Source organism: Podarcis muralis, chromosome 8 (genome assembly GCF_964188315.1).
Source record: "Podarcis muralis chromosome 8, rPodMur119.hap1.1, whole genome shotgun sequence".
Classification (NCBI taxonomy): domain Eukaryota; kingdom Metazoa; phylum Chordata; class Lepidosauria; order Squamata; family Lacertidae; genus Podarcis; species Podarcis muralis.
In genome coordinates this window covers 23,827,219-23,854,481 of record NC_135662.1, presented here as the reverse complement: position 1 = coordinate 23,854,481, position 27,263 = coordinate 23,827,219, and the positions used below count along the sequence as shown (strand labels likewise).

General features: G+C 40.2%; 1 protein-coding gene across 11 annotated transcripts in view; it reads left to right on the top strand.

Moving 5' to 3' along the window:
- The first annotated feature begins 359 nt into the window (after positions 1-359).
- VPS13B (vacuolar protein sorting 13 homolog B) overlaps positions 360-27,263 on the top strand; it is a 357,629-nt gene continuing 330,725 nt past the window's right edge. For 4 of the 11 annotated variants that reach the window (XR_013393870.1, XR_013393871.1, XR_013393872.1 and 1 more), the window contains exons 1-3: positions 361-932; positions 2,304-2,470; positions 9,633-9,776. Coding sequence is in view for 7 of the 11 variants with exons in the window: in XM_028736405.2 (XP_028592238.2) it covers positions 2,324-2,470; positions 9,633-9,776 (291 nt within the window). In the remaining 4 variants the exon portion in view is untranslated. Of the gene's footprint in view, positions 933-2,303; positions 2,471-9,632; positions 9,777-27,263 lie in introns of all 11 variants that reach the window. The other 7 variants (XM_077932818.1, XM_077932820.1, XM_077932817.1 and 4 more) reach the window with 2 other exon arrangements.

Genomic DNA, 27,263 nt, shown 5'->3' with positions numbered 1-27,263 from the left:
GGTCAATTACATAATAATAATAATAATAATAATAATAATAATAATAATAATAATAATAATAATAATAATAATAATTTATTTATATCCCGCCCTCCCCAGCCGAAGCTGGGTTCAGAGTGGCTAACAGTAAAAATAACTCAATTTACATAAAATCACAATCAATTCATTCTAAAATCAATTCGGGATCATATTAATGGCAACCATTGGGCTAGAGTTCTATGAGGATTACCAAAAGGAGGTACTTAAATGCGCGTAATCAAAAAGGAGGGGGGGTGTATGTGTATTTCAAAAGTCTTCCCGCGGCTCTAGGCAGACCACAGTGCAGGGGTCAGGAGAGCCTCTTTAGGAAGTTCCTTCCACCACCGGAGCCTTTTACTATGTTCCCCGAGGCTGTGCGGGCAGCGCGTGGGAAAAGCCGACAAAAGGCGCCAGCGAGGGAGCCCAGGGCACATCCAAGAGATAGGAAGAAGTAGTTAAGAGAGGTGGCCAACGAAGACAGCACTTTCCCCTCCTTTCCCCGCTCCCTCCCGCCTTGCACAGCCTCAGGCCCGGGCAGGAAGCCGTCGCCGGGAGCTCCGCGCGCCTCCTCTCCCTCCCTCTCTCCCGCAGCCCTTCGCGTCCCCGGCTGAAGCCTCTCTCTCGGAAGCTTCCCGCCGGATGGTGTCACCGCCAAATGCGTCCGGCGAAAGGGAGGCGGCGGCTTCGGCGGCGGTTGTTGTGAGGCTGGAACCCGGAACTGCCTCGGCGGCCGACCAAACAAACCAACCTCAGGCTCGCTTGGCCCTTGGCGACGACGCCTCCTCGGCTGCTGAGCATGAAGGGCCGGGCTGCGGACGACGGGGCGCCTCGCGGGGAGTGAACCACCGCCGGCGAGCTGCTAGCTGCGTTCCGGGCAGGAGAAGGAGAAGCCCCATGAGGAAGCCGAGGCCGCGGTAGGGTGAGGGGCGGCGAAGGGCGGCGCGCGCGCTCAGCTTGAGGGGGGTCTCGGGGTGCCTCGCGGGGGGCGTTGAAGCAGGAGGGAGGCGGCGGGGAGAAGTTGTGGAAGAGGCGTGTGGGAGAGAGTCAAGGGTCCTGAGCCTGGGCTGGGGGCGTGAGATTCAAGGGTTGGGTTCCCCGTGGCAGAACACGCGCAGGGCGACTTGCCCTCCCGGAGCCCACGTGGAAGAAACTGCTAAAAGTTTACACCTGGCTAGTTGGGCGCTTCCCGTGTTTGGGTCGCGTTTCAACAAGGTTGAAGTTTGTGTGGTGGTGTTGGCCTTAAGAGAGAATAGCAAAATAGCTTACAGCTGTCACCTGTGACGCTGTGTGCCGAATGCATTTGGTTGTGTTTAGGATGAAGAACGTTTGGGACATTACAATAATCCCATATGTTCTTCATCCTAAACAGAACCAACGCATTGTTATTGTAGTAACCTGCAGTTTGATAAGAGTACGGTATATATTTAAAGTAGGTGAATAAATGAGGAAATTAAGTTATTTTGGATATGCAGAAGATATTAAAAATAAATTTAAGGAACCGCAGAAAGAGGGGGAAGGAGGTCAAGTTTCAAAATGTTAAAATGATTGTAAAATTGGTGAAATATATAAACCTGAAACATAGCAAAAACCCAATGAGTGGCTGGGGAAGCCCAGCCAGATGGGTGGGGTATAAATTATTATTATTATTATTATTGTTATTATTATTATTATTATTATTATTATTATTATTATTATATATGTTTGCATGTGTTGCTTCAGATTTGTTCCCTCCTACTAGGCACTTTAAAAGGAGTTGTTTTAAACTGATACAATAGATGCATTGTTTTATTATTATGGGCCGCATACAAAACTTACTATATTTGGGCTGCAAATTGTCATTGGAAGTGATACAAAAACTGGTGGTGAGATTACGTGAGCTACAAAACTTACAGCTTTGGAATTGCTGCTTAACAGCTTGTGCTGCAAACTAGTTAAGAGAGAGAATAACATTATTTAAGTGAATATTGTGTTCAGTCATCTGTAGGTATACTTTAGTGCTAAGATACAAAGTTTAAAGGGGCCTGCTACGATAGCCTAAGCCTGTGAATGCTTACTGGAAGTCTCCTGTATTTGCTGTTCTTAGTATAAACCTCACTTAATTCAGTGGGTCTTCTCAGTTGGAATGCATATGATTTGAATGATGCATGGCTGTTAAACCGCATCAGTTTAAATCCAAGTACAGTACTCTGATTTGAAAGTTTCTGCCAGTGGCAGTAAGTTTGCTTTCTACAGTATTTTTATGCATACTAGGAAGATATAACATGAGTTTCTTTTCTTTTTTAAAGGTTCCATCAACAAAGACACAATGCTTGAGTCGTATGTGACTCCTATTCTAATGAGCTATGTGAATCGCTACATTAAGAACTTGAAGCCTTCTGATCTACAGCTATCACTCTGGGGAGGAGATGTCGTTCTTAGCAAGCTTGAGTTAAAACTTGATGTACTTGAACAGGTATGTTGTTCGTTGTGCTTAACTCAAATAAATTAATGTAACATTAAATAAGCTGTCCTGAATTTACTTTGGGTGAATGATACCCTTTTTTAGCATTATTGAGACGTGTATATTCCATGTTTCTCAGGAGTAAAATCATGTGAATTTAGGGTGCAAACGGTGCCTTACTACTCTGGCATACTTTTCTATGTTAATGCATGAAGGTATTTTATAAATATTTTTCTTCCATGTTTGTGAAGCCTGGCCTCCATTCCTCTCTCAAGGCCCTCCATTGCTCAGATCAGGCTGCCTAATTCTATATTGGCGGCATTTCTTTCCCACAAACATCAAGTACCTTTGTACTTAAATCTTCTGTCGCTCAGTACACAAGAAGCATTGTGGTACAGCACTATAGGCCAATTGAAGTTGTCTTCCTTGCGGTGAGTTGTTTGAAAAGACACACTTTATATTCCCCTACATATTTTCAGCTGAAACTTGCTAATTGAAGTTGTTTCTCTTCTGAATATTGTGTTGAAAAGATAAAATGGACTTTCTACAGAAAAGACTTGCACAATATAACTACAGTCTTGTGTTGAATGTCTGTAACATCTTGTTTCTGTAACTGATGTTGCATCTTGTTGTCTTGGGGAAAATAACTTTGGTTGGGATCCAGTGATGCAATGTATGTATACCATAGCTGTCAACTTTTTCCTTTTTAAAAGGGAAATTCCCTTATTCCAAATAGGATTCCTCGCAAGAAAAGGGAAAAGTTGACAGCTATGGTGTATACAGGGGAGAACCATACCTGCACCTGTTGCTTGCTTTGGTACAGCAGTTCTATTGCTGAAGAGGCAAGTTGCAAATCCTCAGATGTGGGAATTGTTGCATCATAACACAGAAATGTAGGGATGACTGTTCGTGGTTCTCCTGCTATGTGTGCAAATCTTGAACATTACGTCTTTCCTCTGGAGCAGTGTTAGAAACTGATATATGAAAGCTAGAAGCTAAATGGTATCTTAAACCTAGGTTATGGGCGCAACAATGGATTGTCTAGGCACACTTTTTTATAACAAGAATACAAAGCTGACAATGAATGAACTGAGGCTGAAAACGTATGTTCATTTTTCACATGGTTTAGTCCTTATCTGAAGCCTGCAAAAAACAAAGCCATGCTTCCCCTGCCCGTCTCCCTAATAGGGTCTCTTCTCCAGTATTCGGAGAGTGGCTGGAAGTGGGAGGAAAAAAATGGTCCTCCTATTCTTCCACTCTGCAGACAAGCCCTGGATTCTCCCTATACCCCCTTTCCTTCATATAAATATATCTTTTTTGGCACCACAAACAATACATATTTAAAGCTTATACAACTGATGGCAGAGACACCCACCTTGAGTGTCCAGTTTGCAAACCTAAGACCTATCATATTTTCCCATGTATAAGACGACCCCTAGATCTATCGAAAGCCTAGTGAGGAGGAATTTCTCCTCCCACACCCTCAGCACCAACAGTGGCAGTTTTAATCTGAAATATTAGGTGCAGTACTGCGCCCAGAGCTCAGAAATTCCGTGTCGCAAAACGTGCCTAGAACAATGGGAGTGTCGGACACTGCTCTGGAGAATAAACTCTGTCAGTGGATATTACTTCTGCCTCACTGTGCATTTTTATAATTGTCCTTTATAATATAAAAACACTTGCTTTGGCATACTTTCCTTGTACATTTATCTAATTACTGTTAGGGTTTTTTTCCTGTTGCCAAGTGTTTTTTTTCGAGAATTAATTTGATTCACTGTTGTTGGTCATGTGTTCTGTGTTTTATGATTTTTAGAATTTTATGATTTTTAATTATTTTTTAATACAGAACCATGATAGATAGATAATTTATTACGGTCAGAGACCAGCTTATAAAACACACCTGGGGGTACAATCCCAGAAGGAAAACAAACATTTAAAACAATGTACAACAGTAAATTTAAAATTTATAAATGTGATAAGTGTATAGATCTTTATAAACTATAAGATAAGTTACCGCAGAGAAATGATCCAGAATCAACCATGGAACAGAGTTTGGGGATTTTCTTAACAAACTAGTTTGAATAGGGGGATAGTCTGCGCCTACAAATCTGTACACAGAATCTGGTGACCATCCGGGTCGTCTTATGATCTGTGCCTAACAGGAAAAGGTCGAATTTTTGCTTTTCCGGGAGGTCAGTGAGCCTCATCAGCAGGGGATCAATGGTCTCACTACGTGCCTCTTCATAAAAGGGACATCTAAAAAATAAGTGCTCTGGACTTCCTATATCCCCCAATGAACAGGCGCAAAGACTCTGAGCATATGGGACTTTTTAAAAGGATCCTTCCAGGACCAGCGAGGGCAGAGCTGAGCTTCTGGCGAAAGTAAAAGCCCTTCTTGCATTTTTGGATATGAGAAAGGAGATTTGCTGCCGGTGTGGCTATATATCTCTCAATTTCTCCAATTTTATAGTATGGGCACCTTGAGCAGTCCTGTTGTCTCTCGGTGTCTATGATTCTTTGCCTAACCGTAACTTTTGCTTGGTCCAACGCCAGTCTTAGAAAGGCTTGAGGGGCAAAACCCAGTTTCTGAAGGGTGTTCAGGACTGCTGTCTGCCATCCTGACTGGAACTGGTTGCAGAGGATCAGTGGGGCTATTCCTCGGGGGAGCAGATTCAATGACAGCCATTTGTAGATTAATGTTAGCCTCCACTCTCATCATCCCCGTTTCTAGTCTGACCCATGTGTTTGAAATGCATCTGGGGAGAGCTCTAACAAAACCATGATATATTTTTATGAGCTAGAAGTTTATAAATGGTCTTATAAATAATATATATATATGTCTACATCATATTCATGTGATTAAAATGAGGAATATTTTTTTATCTCATATGGAAGTAAAAAAGATTAATAGATGAAAATGACCTTTGTTGAGCAATGTTTATGAAGTTTAAAATTGCTACACATTGGTGTATCTGAAACACAATATAAAGAGCTACAGTAGAGCTACATTATAGAAAGGCTTTTGAAATTGAGAAAAGATTCAAGATCAAGTGTCACACATGGTGTGGAGGAGGCTAAGGAGGAGGCTGCTTTTTGAGGAATATGTTCTGTGTTCTAGCATAAACATTAAAATAATAACTTCTGAAGGATTCTCAAATTGTTTGGCTAAATTGAACATATTTCTAGACCTAGAAATGAGTTTTAGAAAGAATGTGGGTATGATGTATCTGTTTAAACTTGCTTGTCATTAAAATGGATGTACACATTTGTTCTATGTAGCATCAATCAACATACTTAATAAAGATAAATTCTAATGTAAGATGTTGGACTATATTCTTTTTTTGACATATGTATTCTTGGCGATTTTGCACTTTCGGTCAGCATATTGAAGAAGCTCTCTTCATCTAAACAAAAGAGAGCATATAAAACAGATGTTTCATTTACTCAGGAGTAAGTTGTTGTTCAGTGGACTTGCTCTCAAAAAAGTGCATTGGATTGCAGCTTTAAGTGGTGTCTCCTGGGTTGTCAGCTTTTGACATCTGACTTGATTCTACATTTTGACAACTTCACTTTGTTAAGTTGAAAACATTTGTTGGAAAAAACACCGACCTGTATTTATACAACAAAGAGTGAGTCAGGCAGCTGTCATAAAAGGCAAACAAGTTGTTTTCAAACTTTCAACAGCTTTCTATTATCCACTTCTGTGTTTTCTTCACGGCTATTCTCTACCCTGATGAAGGCTGAGCTCCTGTGTTTCCTCTTGAAGCATTAGGACAGTGGCATTGAATCTTCTATCTTTTCAAAAGTTGTGAAATCGCTGTACACAATAGTAGTAGTTCATGGGAACCTATATATCTTAAAACCTAGCTTATAAACACAGCGGACCTGAACCTGATCTCGAGAAACAGTTGCACATCTTTTCATAAAAACAAAATTGAACAGTAGCCCCTAAAGTAACTTCTGTCCCCTGCACCATGGTGCTATCTCACAAACTGCTGCTGGAATACTGTGCAAGGATGATGGTGTGTGTTTGTGTATGTGTGTGTACACACACACACACACACACACAGTGGCCTGTGCATGTGTACACTCACACCCTTGCCTGAATGGTTGTTCAGTCTATGTTTAAGAACATATGACATTGATTGATTATCAGGCAGGTTCCTTCAATGTACCGTTTTTGGTGCCTGCTTAAATCATTTTTGTTTAGGCAAGCCTGCCCTGTCCCTGACATACAGATGTTAACATGTTTTTAATTATTTTAACTGCTTTTATGTAGAAGTATATCCCATTTCTAATTGGCATTGCATCTTGAGTACATGCATGATGATTCCTTGTTCATTCAGCTTCTTGTTACTTAATTCAACAAACAGCAGTTCATGTATATGCCAGAGTGCTTATGGATCAAGGCAATTTTATGTAGCATCAGAATATAATGTTTCCCCTAGGCTTGGCTATACAGTAGCTTCTAATGTCTGTTGTTAGTGACTTGTCTGGAGTTCCTTTTATATGTCAAAAGTGAACTGCAAATGTGCCATGCAATTCACAGTGCAACATCCCTTATTCATGACACAGTTGTGAAATAAGGGGCTGACTTGTTATACATTATTGAAACCTATTGGGTGAGCTATCTGGGCCTCACCTGACTCAGATTGTCCTGCCTGAGTATTTGGTGTGGCACCAATCCAGCGGGTGGAGGGCGGTTGCTCCTGGGGGGTGGTCTTTAATATTCAAACTGAGTCCACCTTGTTAGGACCACCTCAGAACTTTATGGCCACCTTAACAATTTGTGGGGCTGTCTCAGTATACCATTGACGCAGCACATATTGCATGTCTGACAACTGATCTGGAATTTGCTACAGAGTGAATTTGGAATGATCCAGTGGTTGTGCAGAGTTTGACCCTATTGTGGGTGGAATCACTCACTGGTGAGGTTTGGATTGGCTGTGGCTGTCTCCCCCTGTGGAGGTGCGGGACCCATTAAGATGGATCTTGGAGCAATAAATCAGCCCAGTTCATGGCTAGGTCTCAGGTGGTACACATCTCAGAGCAGCTACAGCCAGGCAGTGAAGGTGTATAATCATGCCTACCATGTGGCAACATTGAAAACACCTATCCCACAACTGTTGCCTCCTCAGTGAACTTTTTTTAGTGGCAAATGGTCTGGTTAAATCATGTTTGGTAATAAAGATAGATAATTGTGGAGGATGCTGAATGCTATTTGTTCTGACTAGTAAGGAGGAGTCAGACTACTGCCGAAGCCATAGGTATATTGTATGAAGCTTTCCAAGGAGGAGCATGGTGGAAAGTCGGATTTAATTACCTCTGAAGTTTTATTTTAGTCACTGGAGAGTAGAGCATACAGGAAAAGGTTGCCTCCTCTTCTGGAAGGCAGGGTTAAAACTGGAACAAACTGTTAAAGGTGGCAAGACTGACAAAGAGGGAATCTTCTTAGCAGCCTTACAGGTATCAAGGCCTGTGAGTTTTGTCAGGACCTCGGAAAGAGGAGAGAAACACCAGCTGTGGCATATTGCCACCTTTCTCTTTTGTGTGTGTTCTGTTTCTACTATGGAAAAGGAGTGGGAGATCTTTGCTGTTTATACTTGTGGGCGATGATTCATACCACTCAGGATAAGGTCCTGGATGAGTTGGAGAGAGGGGTGAAAGTTGTTAAGTTGCGCAAAGGTCACAAAGTAGAGTGGGGACTTCTTGCTGGGTTTTACCCAAGTTATTTTATTAAATTTACATTTGTAATTGCTGCCCTTACTGCAGTTGCTTTGTTTTCATTATCATGGAACTGTTTGTTGTTTACTGGGCGTGTTGATATGATTTTGTAACTGCTGTACATGGTTATATTTTTCTGTATGTCCTTTCTACTTTGTTCTTTTGTTTCCGCACTCTTGGATTGAAAATATTCAATGAATAGCAGGTTATAAATATTTCTGATAAAACAAGTAAGTCACTCAGAAGCTCACTGTACTTTATGTAGCACTTTGAAGGCAAAATTGCTCATATTTGCTTCAAACTTGGTGTCATAATTGTAGCAAGCCCATGCTTTTAAAATCTGGAAGGAAAGCCCTGCATTTCCCATTGATGGGGATGAACCCATGTGCTGATTATACGGGGCAAGGACTCCTCTGTGGCAAATGCCCTGTATGTGGAACTCCTTTCCTGGAGGTGTGTGGTGGTTCCCTTCCCTTGATGGCTTTCAAATGTCAATGAAAGATGTGCATCTCATCTTTAGCACATGGTTGAGGAAGCTGTGTTATGTTTTTATATTGTACTTAGATACAAAATTTTAATTGATCTTTTAATTATGGTTTTGAGTGTATTTTTGAATTCTGTTAAGCATTCTGAACTCCTTGGGGAGGAAGGGTGGCATAGAACTTTGATAATAAATGTTTATTTGAAGGCAACCTCAGGATCCACTTCCTAGCTTGAGAATTCCTATTCAAGTTTACTGTAAGCCTTTGAGTGTCATGTGTGTGTGTGGTAGATTAGCAGTGTAAGACCATTTCATTCATTCATTTATTTTTGTTGGATTTTAGTGGCCATTGATAATTAGGCAGAGGGCCTTCTCGGTGATGGGGCCCTCCCTGTGGAACGCCCTCCGATCAGATGTCAAGGAAATAAATAACTATCTGACTTTTAGAAGACATCTGAGGACAGCCCTGTTTAGGGAAATTTTTAATGTTTGATGTTTTATTCTGTTTTTAATCTGTTGGGAGCCGCCCAGAGTGGCTGGGGAAACTCAGCCGGATGGGCGGGGTATAAATAAGAAATTATTATTTTTATTATTTGAAGTTTGGATTAACTGTATATAGTTTATGGATTTTATGTTTTATAAGTTGTGCTTGTTTTTTCAATGAGTCTTCAAGCTTAGAACTGAATAAAAGCCAAATGAATGAATGCAGTGTGTGTGTGTGATGTGTCAGAATAGATGCAACTTGACACACATTGGTTATGTTCTTGGTTTATTTATATGAATGAGGTAGTTCCCCATTATCCGGGAAACTATTTTGAAGTGCACCAAAATTTATGTCAGACAGCTTGCAGCAGAAAATCTTGATAAATTGCATTTGGATAACTGTAACTACATGCTCAAGCTGCTCGTTTTATTTCATTTTGTTTTTAATAGCTAGCTTGGTAATTTGATATGACTTTTGTTTTCAAGGAGCTGAAACTACCATTTACATTTTTAAGCGGACACATTCATGAACTGCGCATCCACGTACCATGGACAAAGCTTGGTTCCGAGCCAGTTGTGATTACAATAAATACAATGGAGTGCATTTTGAAGTTGAAGGATGGAGTCCAGGTAAGAAAACAACATGCAGTCTTTAAAAAGACAGTATATATGAACTTATTGGATTTTACAGGAACTTGGATACATGGTTAGTTTCCCTAGCAAAAGGCTACCATGATGCTCATCTTATCCTTATGAGGTTTCCTCCTGAAAGTCACTTTCTATTGCAGTCAAGTTGTGATTGGAAGCTCAGTTTCTTCTTGATTCCACTGAATCTTTGAAGAAGGTGAAATGTGTTTCTTGCTGTAGTGATCTTTTGGACTAGCTATAATTGTTCCAGTTTTCTACTAACTAAAAATCTGGATCTCATTGCTGGAGTTGAGTACTGGCATCCTTCCAAAATGAGGAAGTGATGTAGGGAAACTAGTAGTTTTTTATTATCGTGCTTCAATATTTTCATACCAATGTACTTACCACATTTAAATTTTGCTTTTAATTTTTATTTCAATTTTCTTCTTTGTCATCCTGGAATTGATCTTCATAGTTGAGTTTTTTCCTTTAAAAAAAACACACTTTCCCATCAATAAGATGTTGAATGTGTAGAAGGGATGGGAGGGATGTTGAGATGGAACAACAACAACAACAACAACAACAACAACTTTATTATTTGTACCCTGCCCATCCGTCTGGGTTGCCCCAGCCACTCTGGGCGGCTTCCAGTACAGTGGTACCTTGGGTTAAGAACTTAATTCGTTCTGGAGGTCCGTTCGTAACCTGAAACTGTTCTTAACCTGACTTTAGCTAATGGGGCCTCCCGCTGCTGCTGCACCGCCACCGCACAATTTCTGTTCTCATCCTGAAGCAAAGTTCTTAACCCGAGGTACTATTTCTGGGTTAGTGGAGTCTGTAACCTGAAGTGTCTGTAACCTGAAGCGTCTGTAACCCGAGTTACCACTGTATAGTGAAATAGATTCTGGTGTTGTGTAGTAGCCCAAGTTTTACTTTCTCCTAGCTGCTAAACTTACGAACATGTGCTTTGGCACAGTGATAAAGAATTATTAAAGGGTTAAAAAAAATAAAAAAAATACTGATTATGAAAGAAGGTGGCCAAGGAGTGGAACAACATGTGAGCTTGGTTTAAACCAGTAATGCACAAAATTGTGTTTATTTAATGAAGTTTAAGATCAGAGGTCTCTTGTACATTTCAAAAGTGGGAAAGTACCTTTCCCTTAATATCTTTCTTCAGTTCTGCTATGCAAAACCCCTTCTTTCTTCAGTTCTGCCCACACAATCGATTTTTGTAACCCACAATAGTAAAGGGAAACTTTGTGTTGAGACGCAGTACATCTCTGAATGCAAGACATGGAGTGGGGCGGTGGAGGGAAGACTCTTGGCTTCATTCCCTGCTTGTAAGCATCCCAGAGATGCTGGGTGGTATCCAACTAACTTGTCCCATCAGCAGAAGGAATTACGCTCGTGCGATGGAACGTCCACCCTCTCCTCCCCGTACCTCTCATTTCCCCGCTGCACAGACTTGCCATTAATCTCTGGAATTCACCATCTTAAGGTACAGTGGTACCTCGGGTTACATATGCTTCAGGTTACATATGCTTCAGGTTACAGACTCCACTAACCCAGAAATACTGCTTCAGGTTAAGCACTTTGCTTCAGGATGAGAACAGAAATCATGCTCCGGTGGTGTGGCAGCAGCAGGAGGCCCCATTAGCTAAAGTGGTGCTTCAGGTTAAGAACAGTTAAGTACGGACCTCCGGAACGAATTAAGTACTTAACCCGAGGTACCACTGTATAACAATGGCCACTAGCTTTGATTACATTCATTATCTCCCCACCCCCTGATTTATAAAAGATAAAAAATGGCTAACAGGGAGTTTCAAGGTGGTAAGGTAAAGGTAAAGGTACCCCTGCCCGTACGGGCCAGTCTTGACAGACTCTAGGGTTGTGCGCTCATCTCACTCTATAGGCCGGGAGCCAGCGCTGTCCGCAGACACTTCCGGGTCACGTGGCCAGCGTGACAAGCTGCATCTGGCGAGCCAGCGCAGCACACGGAGCGCCGTTTACCTTCCCGCTAGTAAGCGGTCCCTATTTATCTACTTGCACCCGAAGGTGCTTTCGAACTGCTAGGTTGGCAGGCGCTGGGACCGAACGACGGGAGCGCACCCCGCCACGGGGATTCGAACCGCCGACCTTTCGATCGGCAAGTCCTAGGCGCTGAGGCTTTAACCCACAGCGCCACCCGCGTCCCATTTCAAGGTGGTACACCACTAAAAAAACAGATGCTAGGAACTAATGGAGAAAGGCCATTGCTTTCATGCTCTGCCTTTGAGCTTCAACCAGCCAGACACTGTTGGCAGCAGAACCCCAAATCACTCTTATGCCTCATATGCGCTGAAAAATACTTTTGTCTTTGAAGATTAGCTTTCCACACAGATTTACTTAGAACATTTTTTACTTTGCCTTTCAATGCAATAGTCTCAAGACAGATAATAAAAACAAAAATAAATGTTCATTCACTCATAGTGGTGGTTCTCCACCCCAAGGGAGTTTTGAGTATATTCTGAAATGGATGCAGTGATAAGGCAAAAAGTGCAAGCGTTCAGGTGCTTAAAGTCTTGCACAAAGACTTGCATTCCTTCCATGCAGCAAGCTCTACAATAGCAACCAACTGGAAAGGCTTACAAAATTCCAGTATTTCCGGGAAGTTTAAACACCTCTGGAGCCACTTAATGTGGAAATCTGGCTAATCAAACAAAGAAAGCAAAGGGATGGGTTAAGCCAGAAACAGTTTGAATCCTTTTTTCTAGATTATGCTATTCACTTATACATTGTGGCACATAGAAAAACACCGTTAGGTTGTTGCAGTATCCTCAAGGACACATGAATTACTTACTGGATTGATATAATTGTGTCCAAGTTTGTTTTATACCTGTTTCTGTGTTAGATACATATATATTGCAAAAAAACAAAACAAAACAAACCCCAGTGAAATAAAAAGTAATCATTTGAAGCAGCAATGACAAGCAGTGATTGCAGCTATAACTGGTATATTTAGTGGTCAAAAATTACTCTGAATGAAAATATTTTAAGTCCCTGAAATGGACTGTGCTGCTAGACTTGGCAATTTCTTGTGGGAGATGGTTCGATAATCTCAGGGCAACATTCTCAGCTGTTGCCACTAATTTTTAGAAGGCAGTTGAAATACTGTTCTTCAAATATTCTACACCTAGGCTTTAAAACTAACTCTCAGCATCTAGAATCAACCTGGCATCTAGTTGATTGTGTACTTAAATAATTGGTTTATTAAATCTCTTTACTCCATTATATTCTCTATTCTTCAGTCTCTGGTTTGTACAGTGGATGCTCGGGTTGCGAATGTGATCCGTGTGGGAGGCATGTTCGCAACCCGCAGCATCCACAACCCGCAGCACCGCGTCTGTGCACATATGGGTTGCGATTCGGCATTTCTGCGCATGTGCAAAGTGTGCTTTGCTGCTCCTGCGCATGTGCAAGTGCCGAAACCTGGAAGTAACCCGTTCCGGTACTTCCGGGTTTCGGCGTGTCCGTAACCCGAAAACGCGCAACCCGAAGCGTCTGTAACCTGAGGCTGGAAATTGCCCACATTTGTATGCTATGTGAGAACTGGTACTTCTTTTGGTTGGGTTGGCACATTGTGTACATTGATTAAGAAATTGCCACCGCGTTCCCTCTTGAACTGTAAAACCAAAATGATCACATGACTAGGAAGGGAATTTCTTCAGTTAGAGTTCTCCTCCATTGCATGAGTTTAGTGTATAAAATTGCTATGTTCTGTCCTTCATACTGAGAACGGTAAAAGTGCAGAAAGTTCAGCATAGAGTTGCTATTATTTTTCCTAGAGATGAATTGATTTCAGAAATGATATTCATACTGTACTTGGACAAAAATATCTATTGTGTGCCCATCGTTTAGCAAATAAGTTATTTGCTCTTGTAGCAAATAGGTTCTTCTCACCTTCTGCAGAAAAATTTATGTAGGTAGATTATATGAAAGGTATGAAGATGTATCACCATAAAACTCTACTACAAATGGGCTGATGATACCTGATGTGCTTGTGATGGCTCTTAAATGCTTTGATACGCTTATGATTTGTGCTGAGATACAGGAAAGCACTTATCTTCATCTAAGTGCTTATGCACTAGTATATTTGGAGCGCATAGCACAGTGCCTTCATTTTCTTACAGTGAAAAATGTGTTGCGCTACTAGGCACAACAGTATTTTGCTCTCCGTTTTAAAAATTAGGAGCACTACTAAATAAATACATCTATACGTACTATATATGTGTACATTTTATTCATTTTGTATTATCTACAAAGTACCAGTGCTGCTGCATACAATGCTCTAATCTCCTTAACAGGCTCCTGTTTAATAATTAGCTTGGAAAAATCTGACTATCTCTGAAACATAATTTGCATACATTTAGATTATTTAGTATTTCTGCATAATGATATAAATCTCTGTTTAAGAAGTCTGGTCCTAGTTATGCCACCCATGCAGTGACACAAACACACGTATATGTATGTATTTAAAATATTCAGAACACTAAGTATTTTTTTTCAATGCAAAAGGTAGACGTTTCAAGGCCAGATGTCCCATAAGAAACACATTTTAGAAGCAGCAAATTACAACTAATTATAGAAGCTGCAGAAACAGATTTGTAACACATGACTTTGTGCAACCCAGAACTAATATTTGATATTGGACCATGCAGATGGCTACTGCTGGAATGATCATATTTCCTGCTTGCATGGTATTTGAAACTTGAATTTTGTGGTGCATACGGCAAAAGGTCAGATGTCACAAATGTAAAGCACTCTCAAAACAAGTATTTGTTACAGATGTTTAAGAATCTATAGTAAGAGGGGGATTTTGAAAATTACAACTGACATTTGGACAAATTATTCCATGGTATGTACAACCTTAGAGAATAACATTTGGATTTATGCCAATGATAGGATTTATCTTTGTAATAATAAGAATGTAAATGAAAGCAATCTCTTCTCTTTTTTGAACATGTATTTAGGAAGTTATAAATTCACTTCATTTCATGACAAATAACTCCTTTTGGATTTCTGGTTCCCAAGCTCCCCCCGCCCCAAGCTGCCTTTAAGAACTTCAGGTACCAGCTTAAGCCCCTTCTTTGTGTTTTATAATATAATATATCTTAAATTTGTAAAGGTTTTGTAAAAGTTGATTTATGCATATGGCTTCCATGTAGCCCTTTACCCTGATAAGATATGTAATATCTCCAATTCCACTTCCATATTATTTATTTATTGTATTTCCCTGTTGGAGAATAAATCTGATAAGTTCATAGGTTTAAACATCTGCACCAACAGATTTTTTAAAACCTGCACTTCTGTTTTATAGTTAATCGACATTTGACTTTAAGTCACCTTTTGACTATAAATCAACTTTTGAGTATATAATATAGCAAATAGCATTGTGTCAAGAACCTTGTGGGAAATTACAGTAAGTAGTTAATTGGCATGAACTTAGTTAAAATTTGGCTACTTTTGAATAAGGCTATCATATCATAATACTTTATTCTGCATTTTTCTAGTTGTTCATGAAGCATATTGTTGTCATAGTAAAGTCTTAGTATGCAGTATAGAAGAAGAAGAAAGAAGATAATAGTATAACTAGATCAGAGGTGGAGAACTGGGTCTGGTCTGTGTCACAGAGGTTTATTTTCCCCAGCACTCACAGGCCATGGTTGACAGGTGGAAAGGGCCATCCACTTCTTAATCACATGATGTCACAGTGTCATCAGATGACTTGGTTTTGACCAATCAGTCATCTGATTGTAAAGTGCTGCAGATCCTGATTGATTGTTGGCAAAGTGCTGTGCACAGAGTTTTTCAGGTGTCATTGATCACTTTCAAACCCCATTTGACACTGCCATGTCTTTACCTGCTTCACACTTGCAGGGCAGGTAGGTGTGGCTTGGCCAAAATGGTACCCCTGGCCAAATTGGAAGGTGTGGAGGGACTAACTACGCATGTGGACTGGAGGTTCTTGTGATCTATATATCAATAATGACTGAAAGAGGACCGAATGGACAAGCAGTGAGAGTGTGTACTTGTTTTCTGAATAGATGGCTTCTTGTCTCTTTATTTTTCAAGCCTAATGTTTTGCAGAAAAATACTCAAGGGTTGGGGGAAATAATATTTAAAAATGGGTTGGGATCACACATGCTCTGTGACCTGTAGATATGACAGTGGTTTGCTTTGGTCTTCAGTTGCCTACAGGTCATCCCATTATTGTTAGTGGCAGTTCCTCAACCACGAAGTTTAGGGTGGGTATCTTGGGAACAAATGGAAGAGAGCCGAAATCTTCATAGTGTCATTTATTAATGTGTACACACACCCTTACTTCAGACCATTTCCCCGGGGTTTGAGTGGGGATCATGTGTGTACTTTCACCAGTTTTATTGATGATCTTTTTGCTGGGAAGTAGAATGTGGAAAGAGTGACGGAGTGTTCCCAAGTGAGGTGGCCCTGCAGAAACCTTACAGATTTCAGCTAACTAGCATGCCAATCATTGCAACCCAACCTTACAACCTTCTCCTGTATACAGTATACCTATTATGATTATACTTCCTGCATCTGAAGAAGTGGGCATGTCCAGAAGAACTTATGCCATATTAGTGCCATAAGACTTCTTGATTGTATATGTGTTGTCAGTAATAAATGTGACATTTCTCAAGTCCTCATTTCTCTGTTCTGTTACTAAACTTACCAAATTGCGTGCAGTTATGATGTTGGAGCACAGACTTGGTTCAAGTTCCAAATGAAATGAGTACTTCTGTAACATCCATCTCCAGTTGTTCAATTTGCTTTGGAATTGTTTTAATATGTTGACCTAGTAAACAGTGATGAAAGTTGTTGTAGACATTATAATAATAAGAAAAATGCATACTTTATGGCAAAACACCGATTCCTTCTCCCAAGTTCTTTGGTAAAAGCTTTCAGAGTAAGCAGTGCTGTCAGGAGAGGACAAGAGTAGCAACCATTTAAAAAGCCATCAGCTGAACTAGTATGTCCATTTGCAGCAACGTAGATGTTTTGGAAGAGAAAGTAACCTGCATGTTGCAAAACACATTTATCAGTTCCTAACACATGAAGGGTGTGTGGTTCCCATTTATGGGGAGGGGAATGCTATCTGTGCCTACAGCTCTGGAACCAGTCTGCCTCAAGCCATTACACCAGGCAGCTGAATTCCTTCATCCCTGTTTCTTTTCTTCTCTGCCCCAGTCAGCTTTTAAAATGCTATTTTTTTTCCTGTTTAGCTTCAGAGTGGCTGGAGCAACCAAGTTAGATAGGTGGGGTACAAATAATAAAATTATTAAAATTATTATTATAAGAATGTAAGAAGGGGCAATATTTTAGTTGCTAAGATAAAGGGTGATACCCAGTGATATCATGCTCCAGGTAGACTCCTTGAAATCAGTGGATTTGTCTTTGAATTTCATTGAGTGTACTCTTGAGTATGACTCAGTTGGATATAATCCAAATCAATGCTTTATAGAATTTTATTCTGGTTGTGTTGCTTAGGGGCAAAGAAAGTCACTTGCTGAAGTGAAACAGGATTGGGCACTGTCAGTACCAAGTTGGGAGATGGTTTGGGAACCCCTTGTATGCTGTTTTGAGCTTCATGAGTGAAGAAAGGAAGGGAACATGAATACATCTAAGTTGTCATATCTGCATAGCTAATAAGAGCAAGAAATGTAATGTCCCCGATACCTTGGCATGTTACAATGTATAATACTAGGACTGAGTCTTGCCCATCCTTTTGTTGTGAGAAAACTCATACATGAACATATGTTATCAATGATTTAAGGCTATATTTAAGCGAGTGCACAAAAGTGACATTAGAAGCAAGCCTATTCCTTTTCTTATCAATACAGTCAGGTTACTAGAAGTAATGGGAGGACTGTTCAGAATTAGACCTAATCCTTTTCAAGCTTAAACTTCTAAGATGACTCTCCTTTTTTTTTAGCATGCTATGAGGCATGAAACATTCCATGTGTGATTTAGATCAGGGTTTTAAATTGTGTGGAGTCTGATGTAGGTCTTCATCTGCAAACATGGGGACGACTACATGGAACCAAAATAATGTGACAGAGTAGGGGGTTGGCAGTGCACCCCCTTGTGTTATTGCTCACATGCAAGTACACTCAACGCTTGAATCGGCTAGGATTTCTTCTTACAATGAATTCAAAAACCCAGGTTAAAGCTGCTTTTAAAAAACCCACTGTTCAGTGGAAATCTGGGTTAGAGCTAGGTGGGATTTCAGTTTCACTGAGGACAATGTTACTGCCAATGTGGTGGTTAACCCAAGTTAGGTCTGGTAGGAGGGCATTCGCATTCAAAGGGGAGAGAATGGGAGAAAGAAGGGCATATGTTTTTGTAGCTTGCTTCCCATTCCTTAAACACGAGTTGGCCCTTTCCATTTTGTTGGTTCAATAAGCTCCCATTAAAGGGACTGATGTGGTCCACCCCTCCTTAGCTTCAGTAGTTCTCTGCATCAAGGATTCCCATTTGGCTCTTCTTAATCACATACCAGCAATCTATCATTTTACTTCTTTCCTGTGTCATGGCCTCTGCTGCCCAAAAATCCATAACATTCTAAAACGATGAACTTACCAATAAACCTGTGGTATTTTATAGCAGTTCAGCCAAAAATATATATACTGCATTGCTTTATTTTTTTAAAAAAAATTCTTCTAAAGAATATATTTTTTTTTGCCCAATATGCATTTGAGAAGGAAGTCTATTAAAAGAAAAAAATAAATTCTAAATAAAGTTTCCTTGACTTGATAGCTTCATTTTCTTGTCACTTGCCTAGCCATAACTCTGTGCAGTTGTTCCATACATTAAAAGCTGAATCATGTCAATCTGTTATTTCCTGCAGTGCTTACATAGTTCAATTTCCACGTATTTACTTGCTTTGTAGGCTCTACTAAATCTTGGGCGTATTTCCTTTTATTGGTTTTAGGAAGCCGCCCTTGGGAAAGAATGTATAGAATCTTCTTAAAATTTAAATTTATTTCTCTTGCTGGAGAACATTTTATCAAAGAGGAAGGTTTTGCCATATGCCCTAAAGTTGCTTAAATTCCAAGTGTTTGAGTTCCTAGGGGAGAGCATTCTGTAGCTAGATCCTCTCAACCGATAATGCTTTAGCTCCGGATCGCATGCATTTGTCAGGAATTCATAAATGTCATTGTCCCACAAGAGTGCAGCTGTCTTGATGGGTCATGGGGATGTATTTGCAGATGTATTGGAGCCCTAATTAGTGTGTGTTATTTTATGTAGCAATTTTAAATCTTAAATGGAATACGTTGCAAACTGTTTATGCTGAGCTGATTTGTTCATGAAATAATGATTTCACTAGAGGAATGTATTTAATGTTGGCATTAGTTTTAGCAGTTCAGTGGAAAGCAACATAATGCGTCTTATTTAAATAACTGATTGGTGATTAATAGCATAATGCCTTTTTTTTTTTTAAAAAAAAGGAGCATGACAACCTCCTTATATGGATCAGGTTCTTAACAATTTTGTTGATTGTTAAAATAACCTTATTTGCAGCTCCATTGATTTTCAGTAGGCTGCAGTCCTAAACATAATTGCTAATGAATAGTTCCCATTGAACAAAGTAGAACTTAAATGTTTACTCAGAAATATGGAATTGCACTGTAAGCATTCCAACTTCTGCGCTGAACTGAGTCTGCACAGTCCTTTCAGCTTTGTGTCTGATCCGACCAGTTGCAGGTTTTTATGCCCTTGCTATGGGAGACAGGTGTTCCCAGATCCTTTCTCTTGTAATAAATTTTATTAGTTTTCAGTCCAATAGTAGCCTCATTATAACAATACCAATTTATAATACAATTATTAATACCAATCATTCACATACTGAATTACATAATTTAGTTAAAGTGCCTGCTAGATTTGATGGTTTGATGATTTTCTTTATTTCTGCGTTCCAAAATCTTACTAGTTTCAATTACATTCCGGTCATAATAATAATCCCTTATACAGCAACTGCAATACTAATAGCTTCTATTTGTATTGACACATTAAATGGTTTATAAAACTGCAAGTGAATAACTCAAACTATATCCTTGTTCATCCTATGTGTGGCAATTATTCTGTCCGTGGTGTTTCTTCCTGTCCTTGTAAGATGTTATGTCTTTCTTTCTCCTGATTGTTGCTGTTATCTGTCATGTCTTGGGCAGAGCTGATATCCCATTGTCGTTCCGGAAATTTATCCATGTTCCTAGATCCTTTTTGCCGTTTTCCTGCCCTTCCACCTTATCAAAGTCCACTATCCACAAATGAGCTAGCGGGACCTACTCACAAACAGGAGGGAGAAGGAGGCGGATATGTTATCACTCTGGATAAGAAGAATTGGAAACAAGTGGTGGCATCTTCAAGTAGGAAGGGCAGCAGCAAGGCTGGGCTTCCCTATGACACAGTTCTGTGTTTGCCACATATTACTTTAGCCCACAGCTGTCAACTTTCCCCTTTTTTAAAGGGAAATTCCCTTATTCCGAATAGGATTCCTCGCAAGAAAAGGGAAAAGTTGACAGCTATGCTTTAGCCGGTTAATGCTCATGGTGCTCTAGAGCCTGTTTCTTCCAAGTTTAATTAGTGCCAGATGCAGGGAGCATGGAGACAGCAGTGAAGGAAAGCCAAGGGCATTGTCTGCTATCCAGCTTTTAACTTTGAACCACTTTGGGTGGATAGTTGGAAGCGGAGGGCCAGATCTACCCACTTTTGTTGCCCTCATATGCTAAGTTATGTGGCCTAACTCCTAATACATTGTGCTGGAAAAATATATGACACCAGATGCTGAAAGTTGGTATCAATGTATTTCTCCCTATGTGTTACATTATAATAGATTGTCTTTAAAGCAAACATTATCAATTGATAGCAGTCAAAAGAGTTAGTGCATCTGCTTTGCATGCCGAAGGTTTAATTCCACGTAGGGCTAGGAAATCCCCTGCTTGAAACCTTGGAGAGCCACTGCCAGTCTTTGCTCTGACTTGGTATAAAGCAGCTTCCTATGCTACTAAATCCTTGTGCTTGCTTAACTTCCACCAGGCACCCCCAAACTTGGCCCTCCATCTGTTTTTGGACTACAACTCCCATCACCCCCTAGCTAACAGGACCAGTGGTCAGGGCTGATGGGAATTGTAGTCCCAAAACAGCTGGAGGGCCAAGTTTGGGGGTGCCTGACTTACATGAAGGAGAAAGGAGAACTATGCCAGAGGTTTCATATTTGGTAGTTGGAACAAAAGCTGCAACTAAACATTTGCATCTTCACTAAAAATTTAAGTGTTTCGGTAAAAACGAGTGCTTATTGGCAAATTGTAAAATGTTCTGAAAAGGAGAGCTGAAATTCTGCTTTGATTGAATAATTTACATAATATATTTCCAGGATGAACATTTTTTTGGGGCATGGCAATCAAAAAGTAGGTGGGATAAAATAAGAATTGGAAAAGGCAAAATAGCAGCGCTTTAGTCTTTCACAAAGTAGGTTGGCAACAGCAGGAGCCACATTTTTCATCTGTTTTCTACTTTGAAGAGGCAATAAAGTACACATTGCTGCCCCTTCAGCCTTGCAATCTCTTTAGAGACATTGCCATTTGTCCCCACTGATTTTCTTCCCTTTTTTTGGCTGGGTATAGAACTTGCAGAGGTGAAGTTTGCAGAGGATGGTAGAACTAGGGGCCCTTCTTGACTGAATCCTAGTTTCATGCGTGATTTTGAGGACCCCATTAATCATGTAACTTTGGAAATTGCTTTAGTTGTATGTGTTTTTGAATGATAGTATATCTTAAGATCACTCCAAGGAAAGAAGTGAGTGTCTATTTACTGGCAGATTTTGAAGGGGCTAATTTACTCTCTTGGCATGCTTACAAGAATTTCATTCCAAGATTAATGCCTATTATTCTTGTGTATATCTTCAGTGATTTATACTGGAATTATTCCAGATTTACATTAGTTCAGAACAGATCAAATTCTGGCCCTTAGTGTCCCATTATATTTTGCAAAGGCCTTAGATTGGTGCAGTTTAACATTGAAAAGGTGAGGTAATGCATTTAAAATTTTACCTCTGAGAGGAAGTGGGTTTTCCTTATTTGATGATAGATTAAAGAAGAGTTAAATTTCTGGGAGTGTGTTTTTAACATGTTTCTATAGCAAAAGTGGTAGTTGTGCATTAGGTATAACCACAGATTTTTGTAGTGGGGAAAAAGTGTAATGTGCCTTAGTTTAATTCTTTAAGTGCCTTCTACAGGTCTTGTTACAGGTCTAAATATAATTTCCTTATACTTGAGAATAAAGTGGGTAATGACTCATTTCTATACCAGGCCAATATGATTCCCTCTTTCAATTACAGTCTCTTAAGACAGTAGGGTGGTGTCAGTAGAGATTGGGTGGAAGGAAGTGCTTATATTGTATTTGGTTTAATTTCCTATTAGACCTATTTCAGGGCATGCAACTGGTGCTCTTTAACTCACGGAAGAGCTTTTGATTCAGTGGATGCTTTCACTAACAGAAGTGGAGTGCAGGTCATGTTTGCTGATGCACCCTCCCACCAAGTGCCCCTTGAAAATCAGCTCTGGATAGAACAGTGGGGAGGGCGGTGTGGGGCTTCAGAACCAAGGGAAACAAGCAAAAATTGGCACCCATCTTCTGTTCATGGATCAGAGCCTTTCAGTGAATAGAAGAGCATCAGTTGTAGTCCACTGTCATTGTATTTTTCCTTGTTAGGAGATGGTAGCCTGGCTAATAATTAACACCGTATTGGCCTGAGTATAAGCCACACCTTTAAAATTCAAGGGGGGAAAAGACAATACCCGAATATAAGCTGCTCCCTTAAAATCCTGCAGGCACTCACACCCGTTACGTTTTACCATATGTCTGTTTCAGTAGCGATAATGTAAAAGCCAATTTTTGTAAGGTCATGAATTTAAGCCACACGTTAACTCTTCACGGTCAGAATTTTTTTTGGGGGGAGTGAGGCTTATATTCAGGCCAATACGGTAATTTGTTTACTGGCAACGCTTTGGTAGGTACTTGATGGAGCACAGTATATCATAGAATTGTAGAGTTAGAAGGAACCATGGCGGTCATCTAGTGTAATCCCCTGCAATGTAGGAATCTTTTGCTCAACGCAGGGCTCAAACCCACAAGCCTGAGATTAAGAGTCCCATGCTCTACTGACCGAGTTATTCCAGCTCCAGTCTGTCCCAGTCAGTCATAACATTTAAAGTAGAAAGGTCATGGAATGTGGAATAAACACAAAAATGAATCCCACTCTCCCCATAAGCATGCATTGAAAGGGTGAGGAGAAAGTTCAAAAAATAGTAAAACAACAGGAAAGTTTTATTTCCCAGTCTTAGAATGGTATGGCTAATTCATGGTCCTTGTCTGCCAAATGCCCATTAATCATCTGATATCACAATGATGTCAGGTGATTGGTTGCTTTGAAGTCCCCACTATTTGCACTTAAGTGATGAGATGCAGAAGGAGGTTCCTTGTGCAGAACTCCCTCACGCAGGGCGCTTTGTGCAGACGTTATGTATCCGAGGGAGTTCCTTTGGGAAGCCAGTGGGTGCTCTCCCCTGCAAATGCACAACCAGGAGAGCACTTTAAGGCTCCCAATTTTTAACGACAACCATGTATCTCCCCGCCCCATACTGACATCACATATATATATATATACCCACTATACATTTTTCACTGTATGCTGAAGATGCACCTCTTTACCCTGGCCCATGACACTTGAAATGTATATTTTTTTTAATGACCCACCCAGTTATCGTGATTGCAATTTGTTTTTAATTGCTTTTAATCTTGAATTTTAAATTGTTGTGACCTGCCCTGGAACCTTAAGTCAGGTAATAAACGAGGAAATAATGCCGGTTAGGTGACTGTGGAATTTGAATCCCTGGCAGACCTTGTTTAGCCTGTGGATCAGAGCGCCCCCCACCTCTGGTTTATTGGAAGGGAAACAAGCCTTGTTCCTGCATGCTTCCTTTTTGGCATGCCTAGATTCAGCATTGATAAAGGCAGGCACGTCCAACAGGTAGATCACTGGACGTCTGTGGTAGATCACTGGTAGATCACCACCCTGCCAAAGAAGCTCAACAACTTTGGGTCCCCTAAAAAAGCTCAACATTTTTGCCTTGCACCCCAAAAAAGGGGGAGATCACTGCCAGTTTTTAACTCTATGGGTAGATCGCAGTCTCTTGGGAGTTGGCCACCCCTGATAGTGGTTTATTAACCATAGTTCTCCATGATACCCAAACCAGGAAACTTTGTTTTAACCACTCCTCACAGAGCAAGATATTTGCCAGATAATAATAATAATAACAACAACAACGTTTACTTCTGTCATAGTCTAGCTGCTTCATGAATGTTGCACATACGCATGCATACACAGTCTTCTTTTCTGGACTACACCTGTGATAGACTTAGTGCAGGAACTTAATATCAGGACTTAATGCAGGAACCTGTTTCCATTGCTGGAAATTGATTTTAGAACACTGTAGGAAAGAAAAAATAAGTTTGTAGCTGGTTGTGTGCAGAATATTCTAATTTTATTACTGAATAAAAGTAACTATTCACATAAGACATTTTAAATTACTGGTTCCTTTGAGAGTGAACAATTTACGTTTCTTAATATGTTCTGCTTGCTTAGAAAACTGTGGTTTAACAAACCACCATATGTGGGCAAAAGTTAGGTGTGAAAGACAGCACACGAGAACAAGGCTTGTTCTGTATTCCGTGGTGAAATTTAAGAGCTATTTAAGTAGCACTTCAGTGCTAGCGAAAGATGTAAAACAACAGAGGTGTAACATACTAAGGGAATTTTCTCTTTGCAACTGAATTGGCTAAGAAATTTAAGAATCAATGTAGATAGATGCAAAAAAATGTTAGGGAACAGTGATTTTCCTTGAGATTAAGTGTATACGGCTTTGGAAAATGTTTCTGCAAACGTAATAGTGTTTTCTATGCTGTTTAAACATTGTGGAATCTATTTTTCATGAGCCTAATAAACTTTAGTTTTATTTGCCACACAGAAATTATTGTAACCATTGCTTTGTCCTCAATAAATCAAAAACCAAAAACTCTGCATTCTTTTTGAGGCTGTGGTAACTAACAGAGACCCACATCATTGTGAATAACATGGTAATGGCCTAATTCAAACCAACTTTTGAGAAAGAAGCCAGTGTGTGCTAAGTGAGGTATTTGGAGACAGTAAATGAAGTGACTTAATGATTCACTGCTTTAGAAAATGAATCCTTTCCCACCAGTAGTGTCAGGATTCAATTAATATATTGCTAAAGTGGGCCTGTGGTGTTCATAGAAGCATGTGATTTATTCAGACTCAGATATGTTACTTTAACATTTCTAGTTTCGACGCGTGGGTTCCATTCCTGATAAATACAGAAGATTAATTCTATGGGCATGGAGAAACCCTTGAATCCCATGGCCTTTTGGCAGGTGGAGTGCAGCTCATCAAGGATTTTCGAAATGAAGAATTCCAGCCCAAACTGGATGACTCACTGGAGATCTGCAAAACAAAAAAAATTCCTTCCAGTAGAACCTTAAAGACCAACTAAGTTAGTTCTTGGTATGAGCTTTCGTGTGCATGCACACTTCTTCAGATGCACACGAAAGCTCATACCAAGAACTAACTTAGTTGGTCTTTAAGGTGCTACTGGAAGGAATTTTTTTTGTTTTGACTATGGCAGACCAACACGGCTACCTATCTGTAACTGGAGATCTGCAATGGGAGCTCCTGTCTCTCTTACGCTGAGGGCTGATAATGAGCTGAAACGCAGCTCATTATTAACAATTTTTTAAAGATCTAATGTAATTACTCTTTCTGTGGCTATTGGTGGTTCCATGTCTTAACTTTCTAGCAGTGTTGGCCTTATGCGTTCTCAGATTATTTTTCTGCCTTTACTGGTAACACAATCTTTGCTGGTAATAGTGATCAGCAAGCATTGTACAGAACTTAACCTTTTTACAGAGAAGAATGAGAGGCTAAATCTGCTCTGCGCTCTGGGGGCCTAGGAGATTTTGCAGCTCTGGAGTTCACAAGGCCTAGAGCAGGGGTCAGCAACCTTTTTCAACCATGGGTTGGTCCACTGTCCCTTAGACCATGTGATGGGCCGGATTATATTGGGGGGGGGGGGGATGAAGGAATTCCTATGCCCCAGAAATAACCCAGAGATGCGTTTTAAATAAAAGGACACATTCTACTCATGTAAAAACACGCTGATTCCTGGACTATCCGTGGGCTGGATTGAGAAGGCGATTGGGCTGCATCCGGCCCATGGGCCTTAGGTTGCCTACCTCTGGCCTAAAGTCTAAGAGGAATTTCAAGAGAGAGAAAATATATGGAAAAAGAACAGAATCCAAATTTTGTAGAAATTTTACACTTTTCCAGCAAGGAGTCTGAACCCACCTACACACTACCCATAATTTGAGGCCATTCATTTTCATGGTAGTACAGATCTTCAGGCCAAAGCAGTGTCCTTATACAGTCCCTGTGAATCCACTTGGGAGTCATTAGGACCTGCTTGGTGATAAAAGGGCTTAAGGCTGCAGTCTAGACCTTCCTTATGCTCTCCGCTCACTTCAGCTGGCTTCCTGCTGGCTGATCATATCTCACTGAGATGTGGACTCAGAAGCAGATAGCATATTCCAAAGGGATCTTTGCAAATATATGGGAATTGCTCATGAAATAAGAATAGCGCATGAAATAACTTGCCCTCCAGGAAAGAATACTGTCAATGATAACTGGAATAAGCAAGGTATATTACATCCTTCAGCTTTAAAGTTGAGATTTTCAATATTTTGGCAGTTATTTGATGTGTAGGAGAATAATTCATTAATGTTTGTTCCTGCCTTTGATTTAGAGATCTGCCAATGGAACTATTTGATTTCTGGCAACCCGGCAATAGAGTTGAGCTTTACAGCGCTGCATATATAATTGACTGAAACACTGCCACGGGATGCCTGTGGGAGTTCTTTTCATACTAGTTGGTTTGGCTGTCACTCAGGGAGTTGCTTTCAAAACTGTTTCAAAACTATTTTGGTAAACTTAAGGATCATATGAATAATGAGTCACATTGTAAAACCGAGAGCCCTGAGCACTTGCAGTCAGGGGATCACTTCAAAAGTGGACAGGAGAGCATTAAAGGATTCGAGATCACTTGTATTCTTGAATCCAACGTTTTGATTACCTTCATAAAACTCATTTTCTTAACTGAACAAAAGCTTCTGCTTTAAGTGGTGAGCACTGGCTTGGCCTTCTAATTGTAAACTTGTTTAAATTTCTCTAGTTTTTTGTGAGACACTGAATGCCATAGTCCCTCTCACAAAGTAGTTGCGAAAGGTTATCATTTATATATTTTTTATGAGTTTGATGACTGTATATTAAAACGTAGGGTTGCAGTCCTTCTCACACTTTGAATTCAA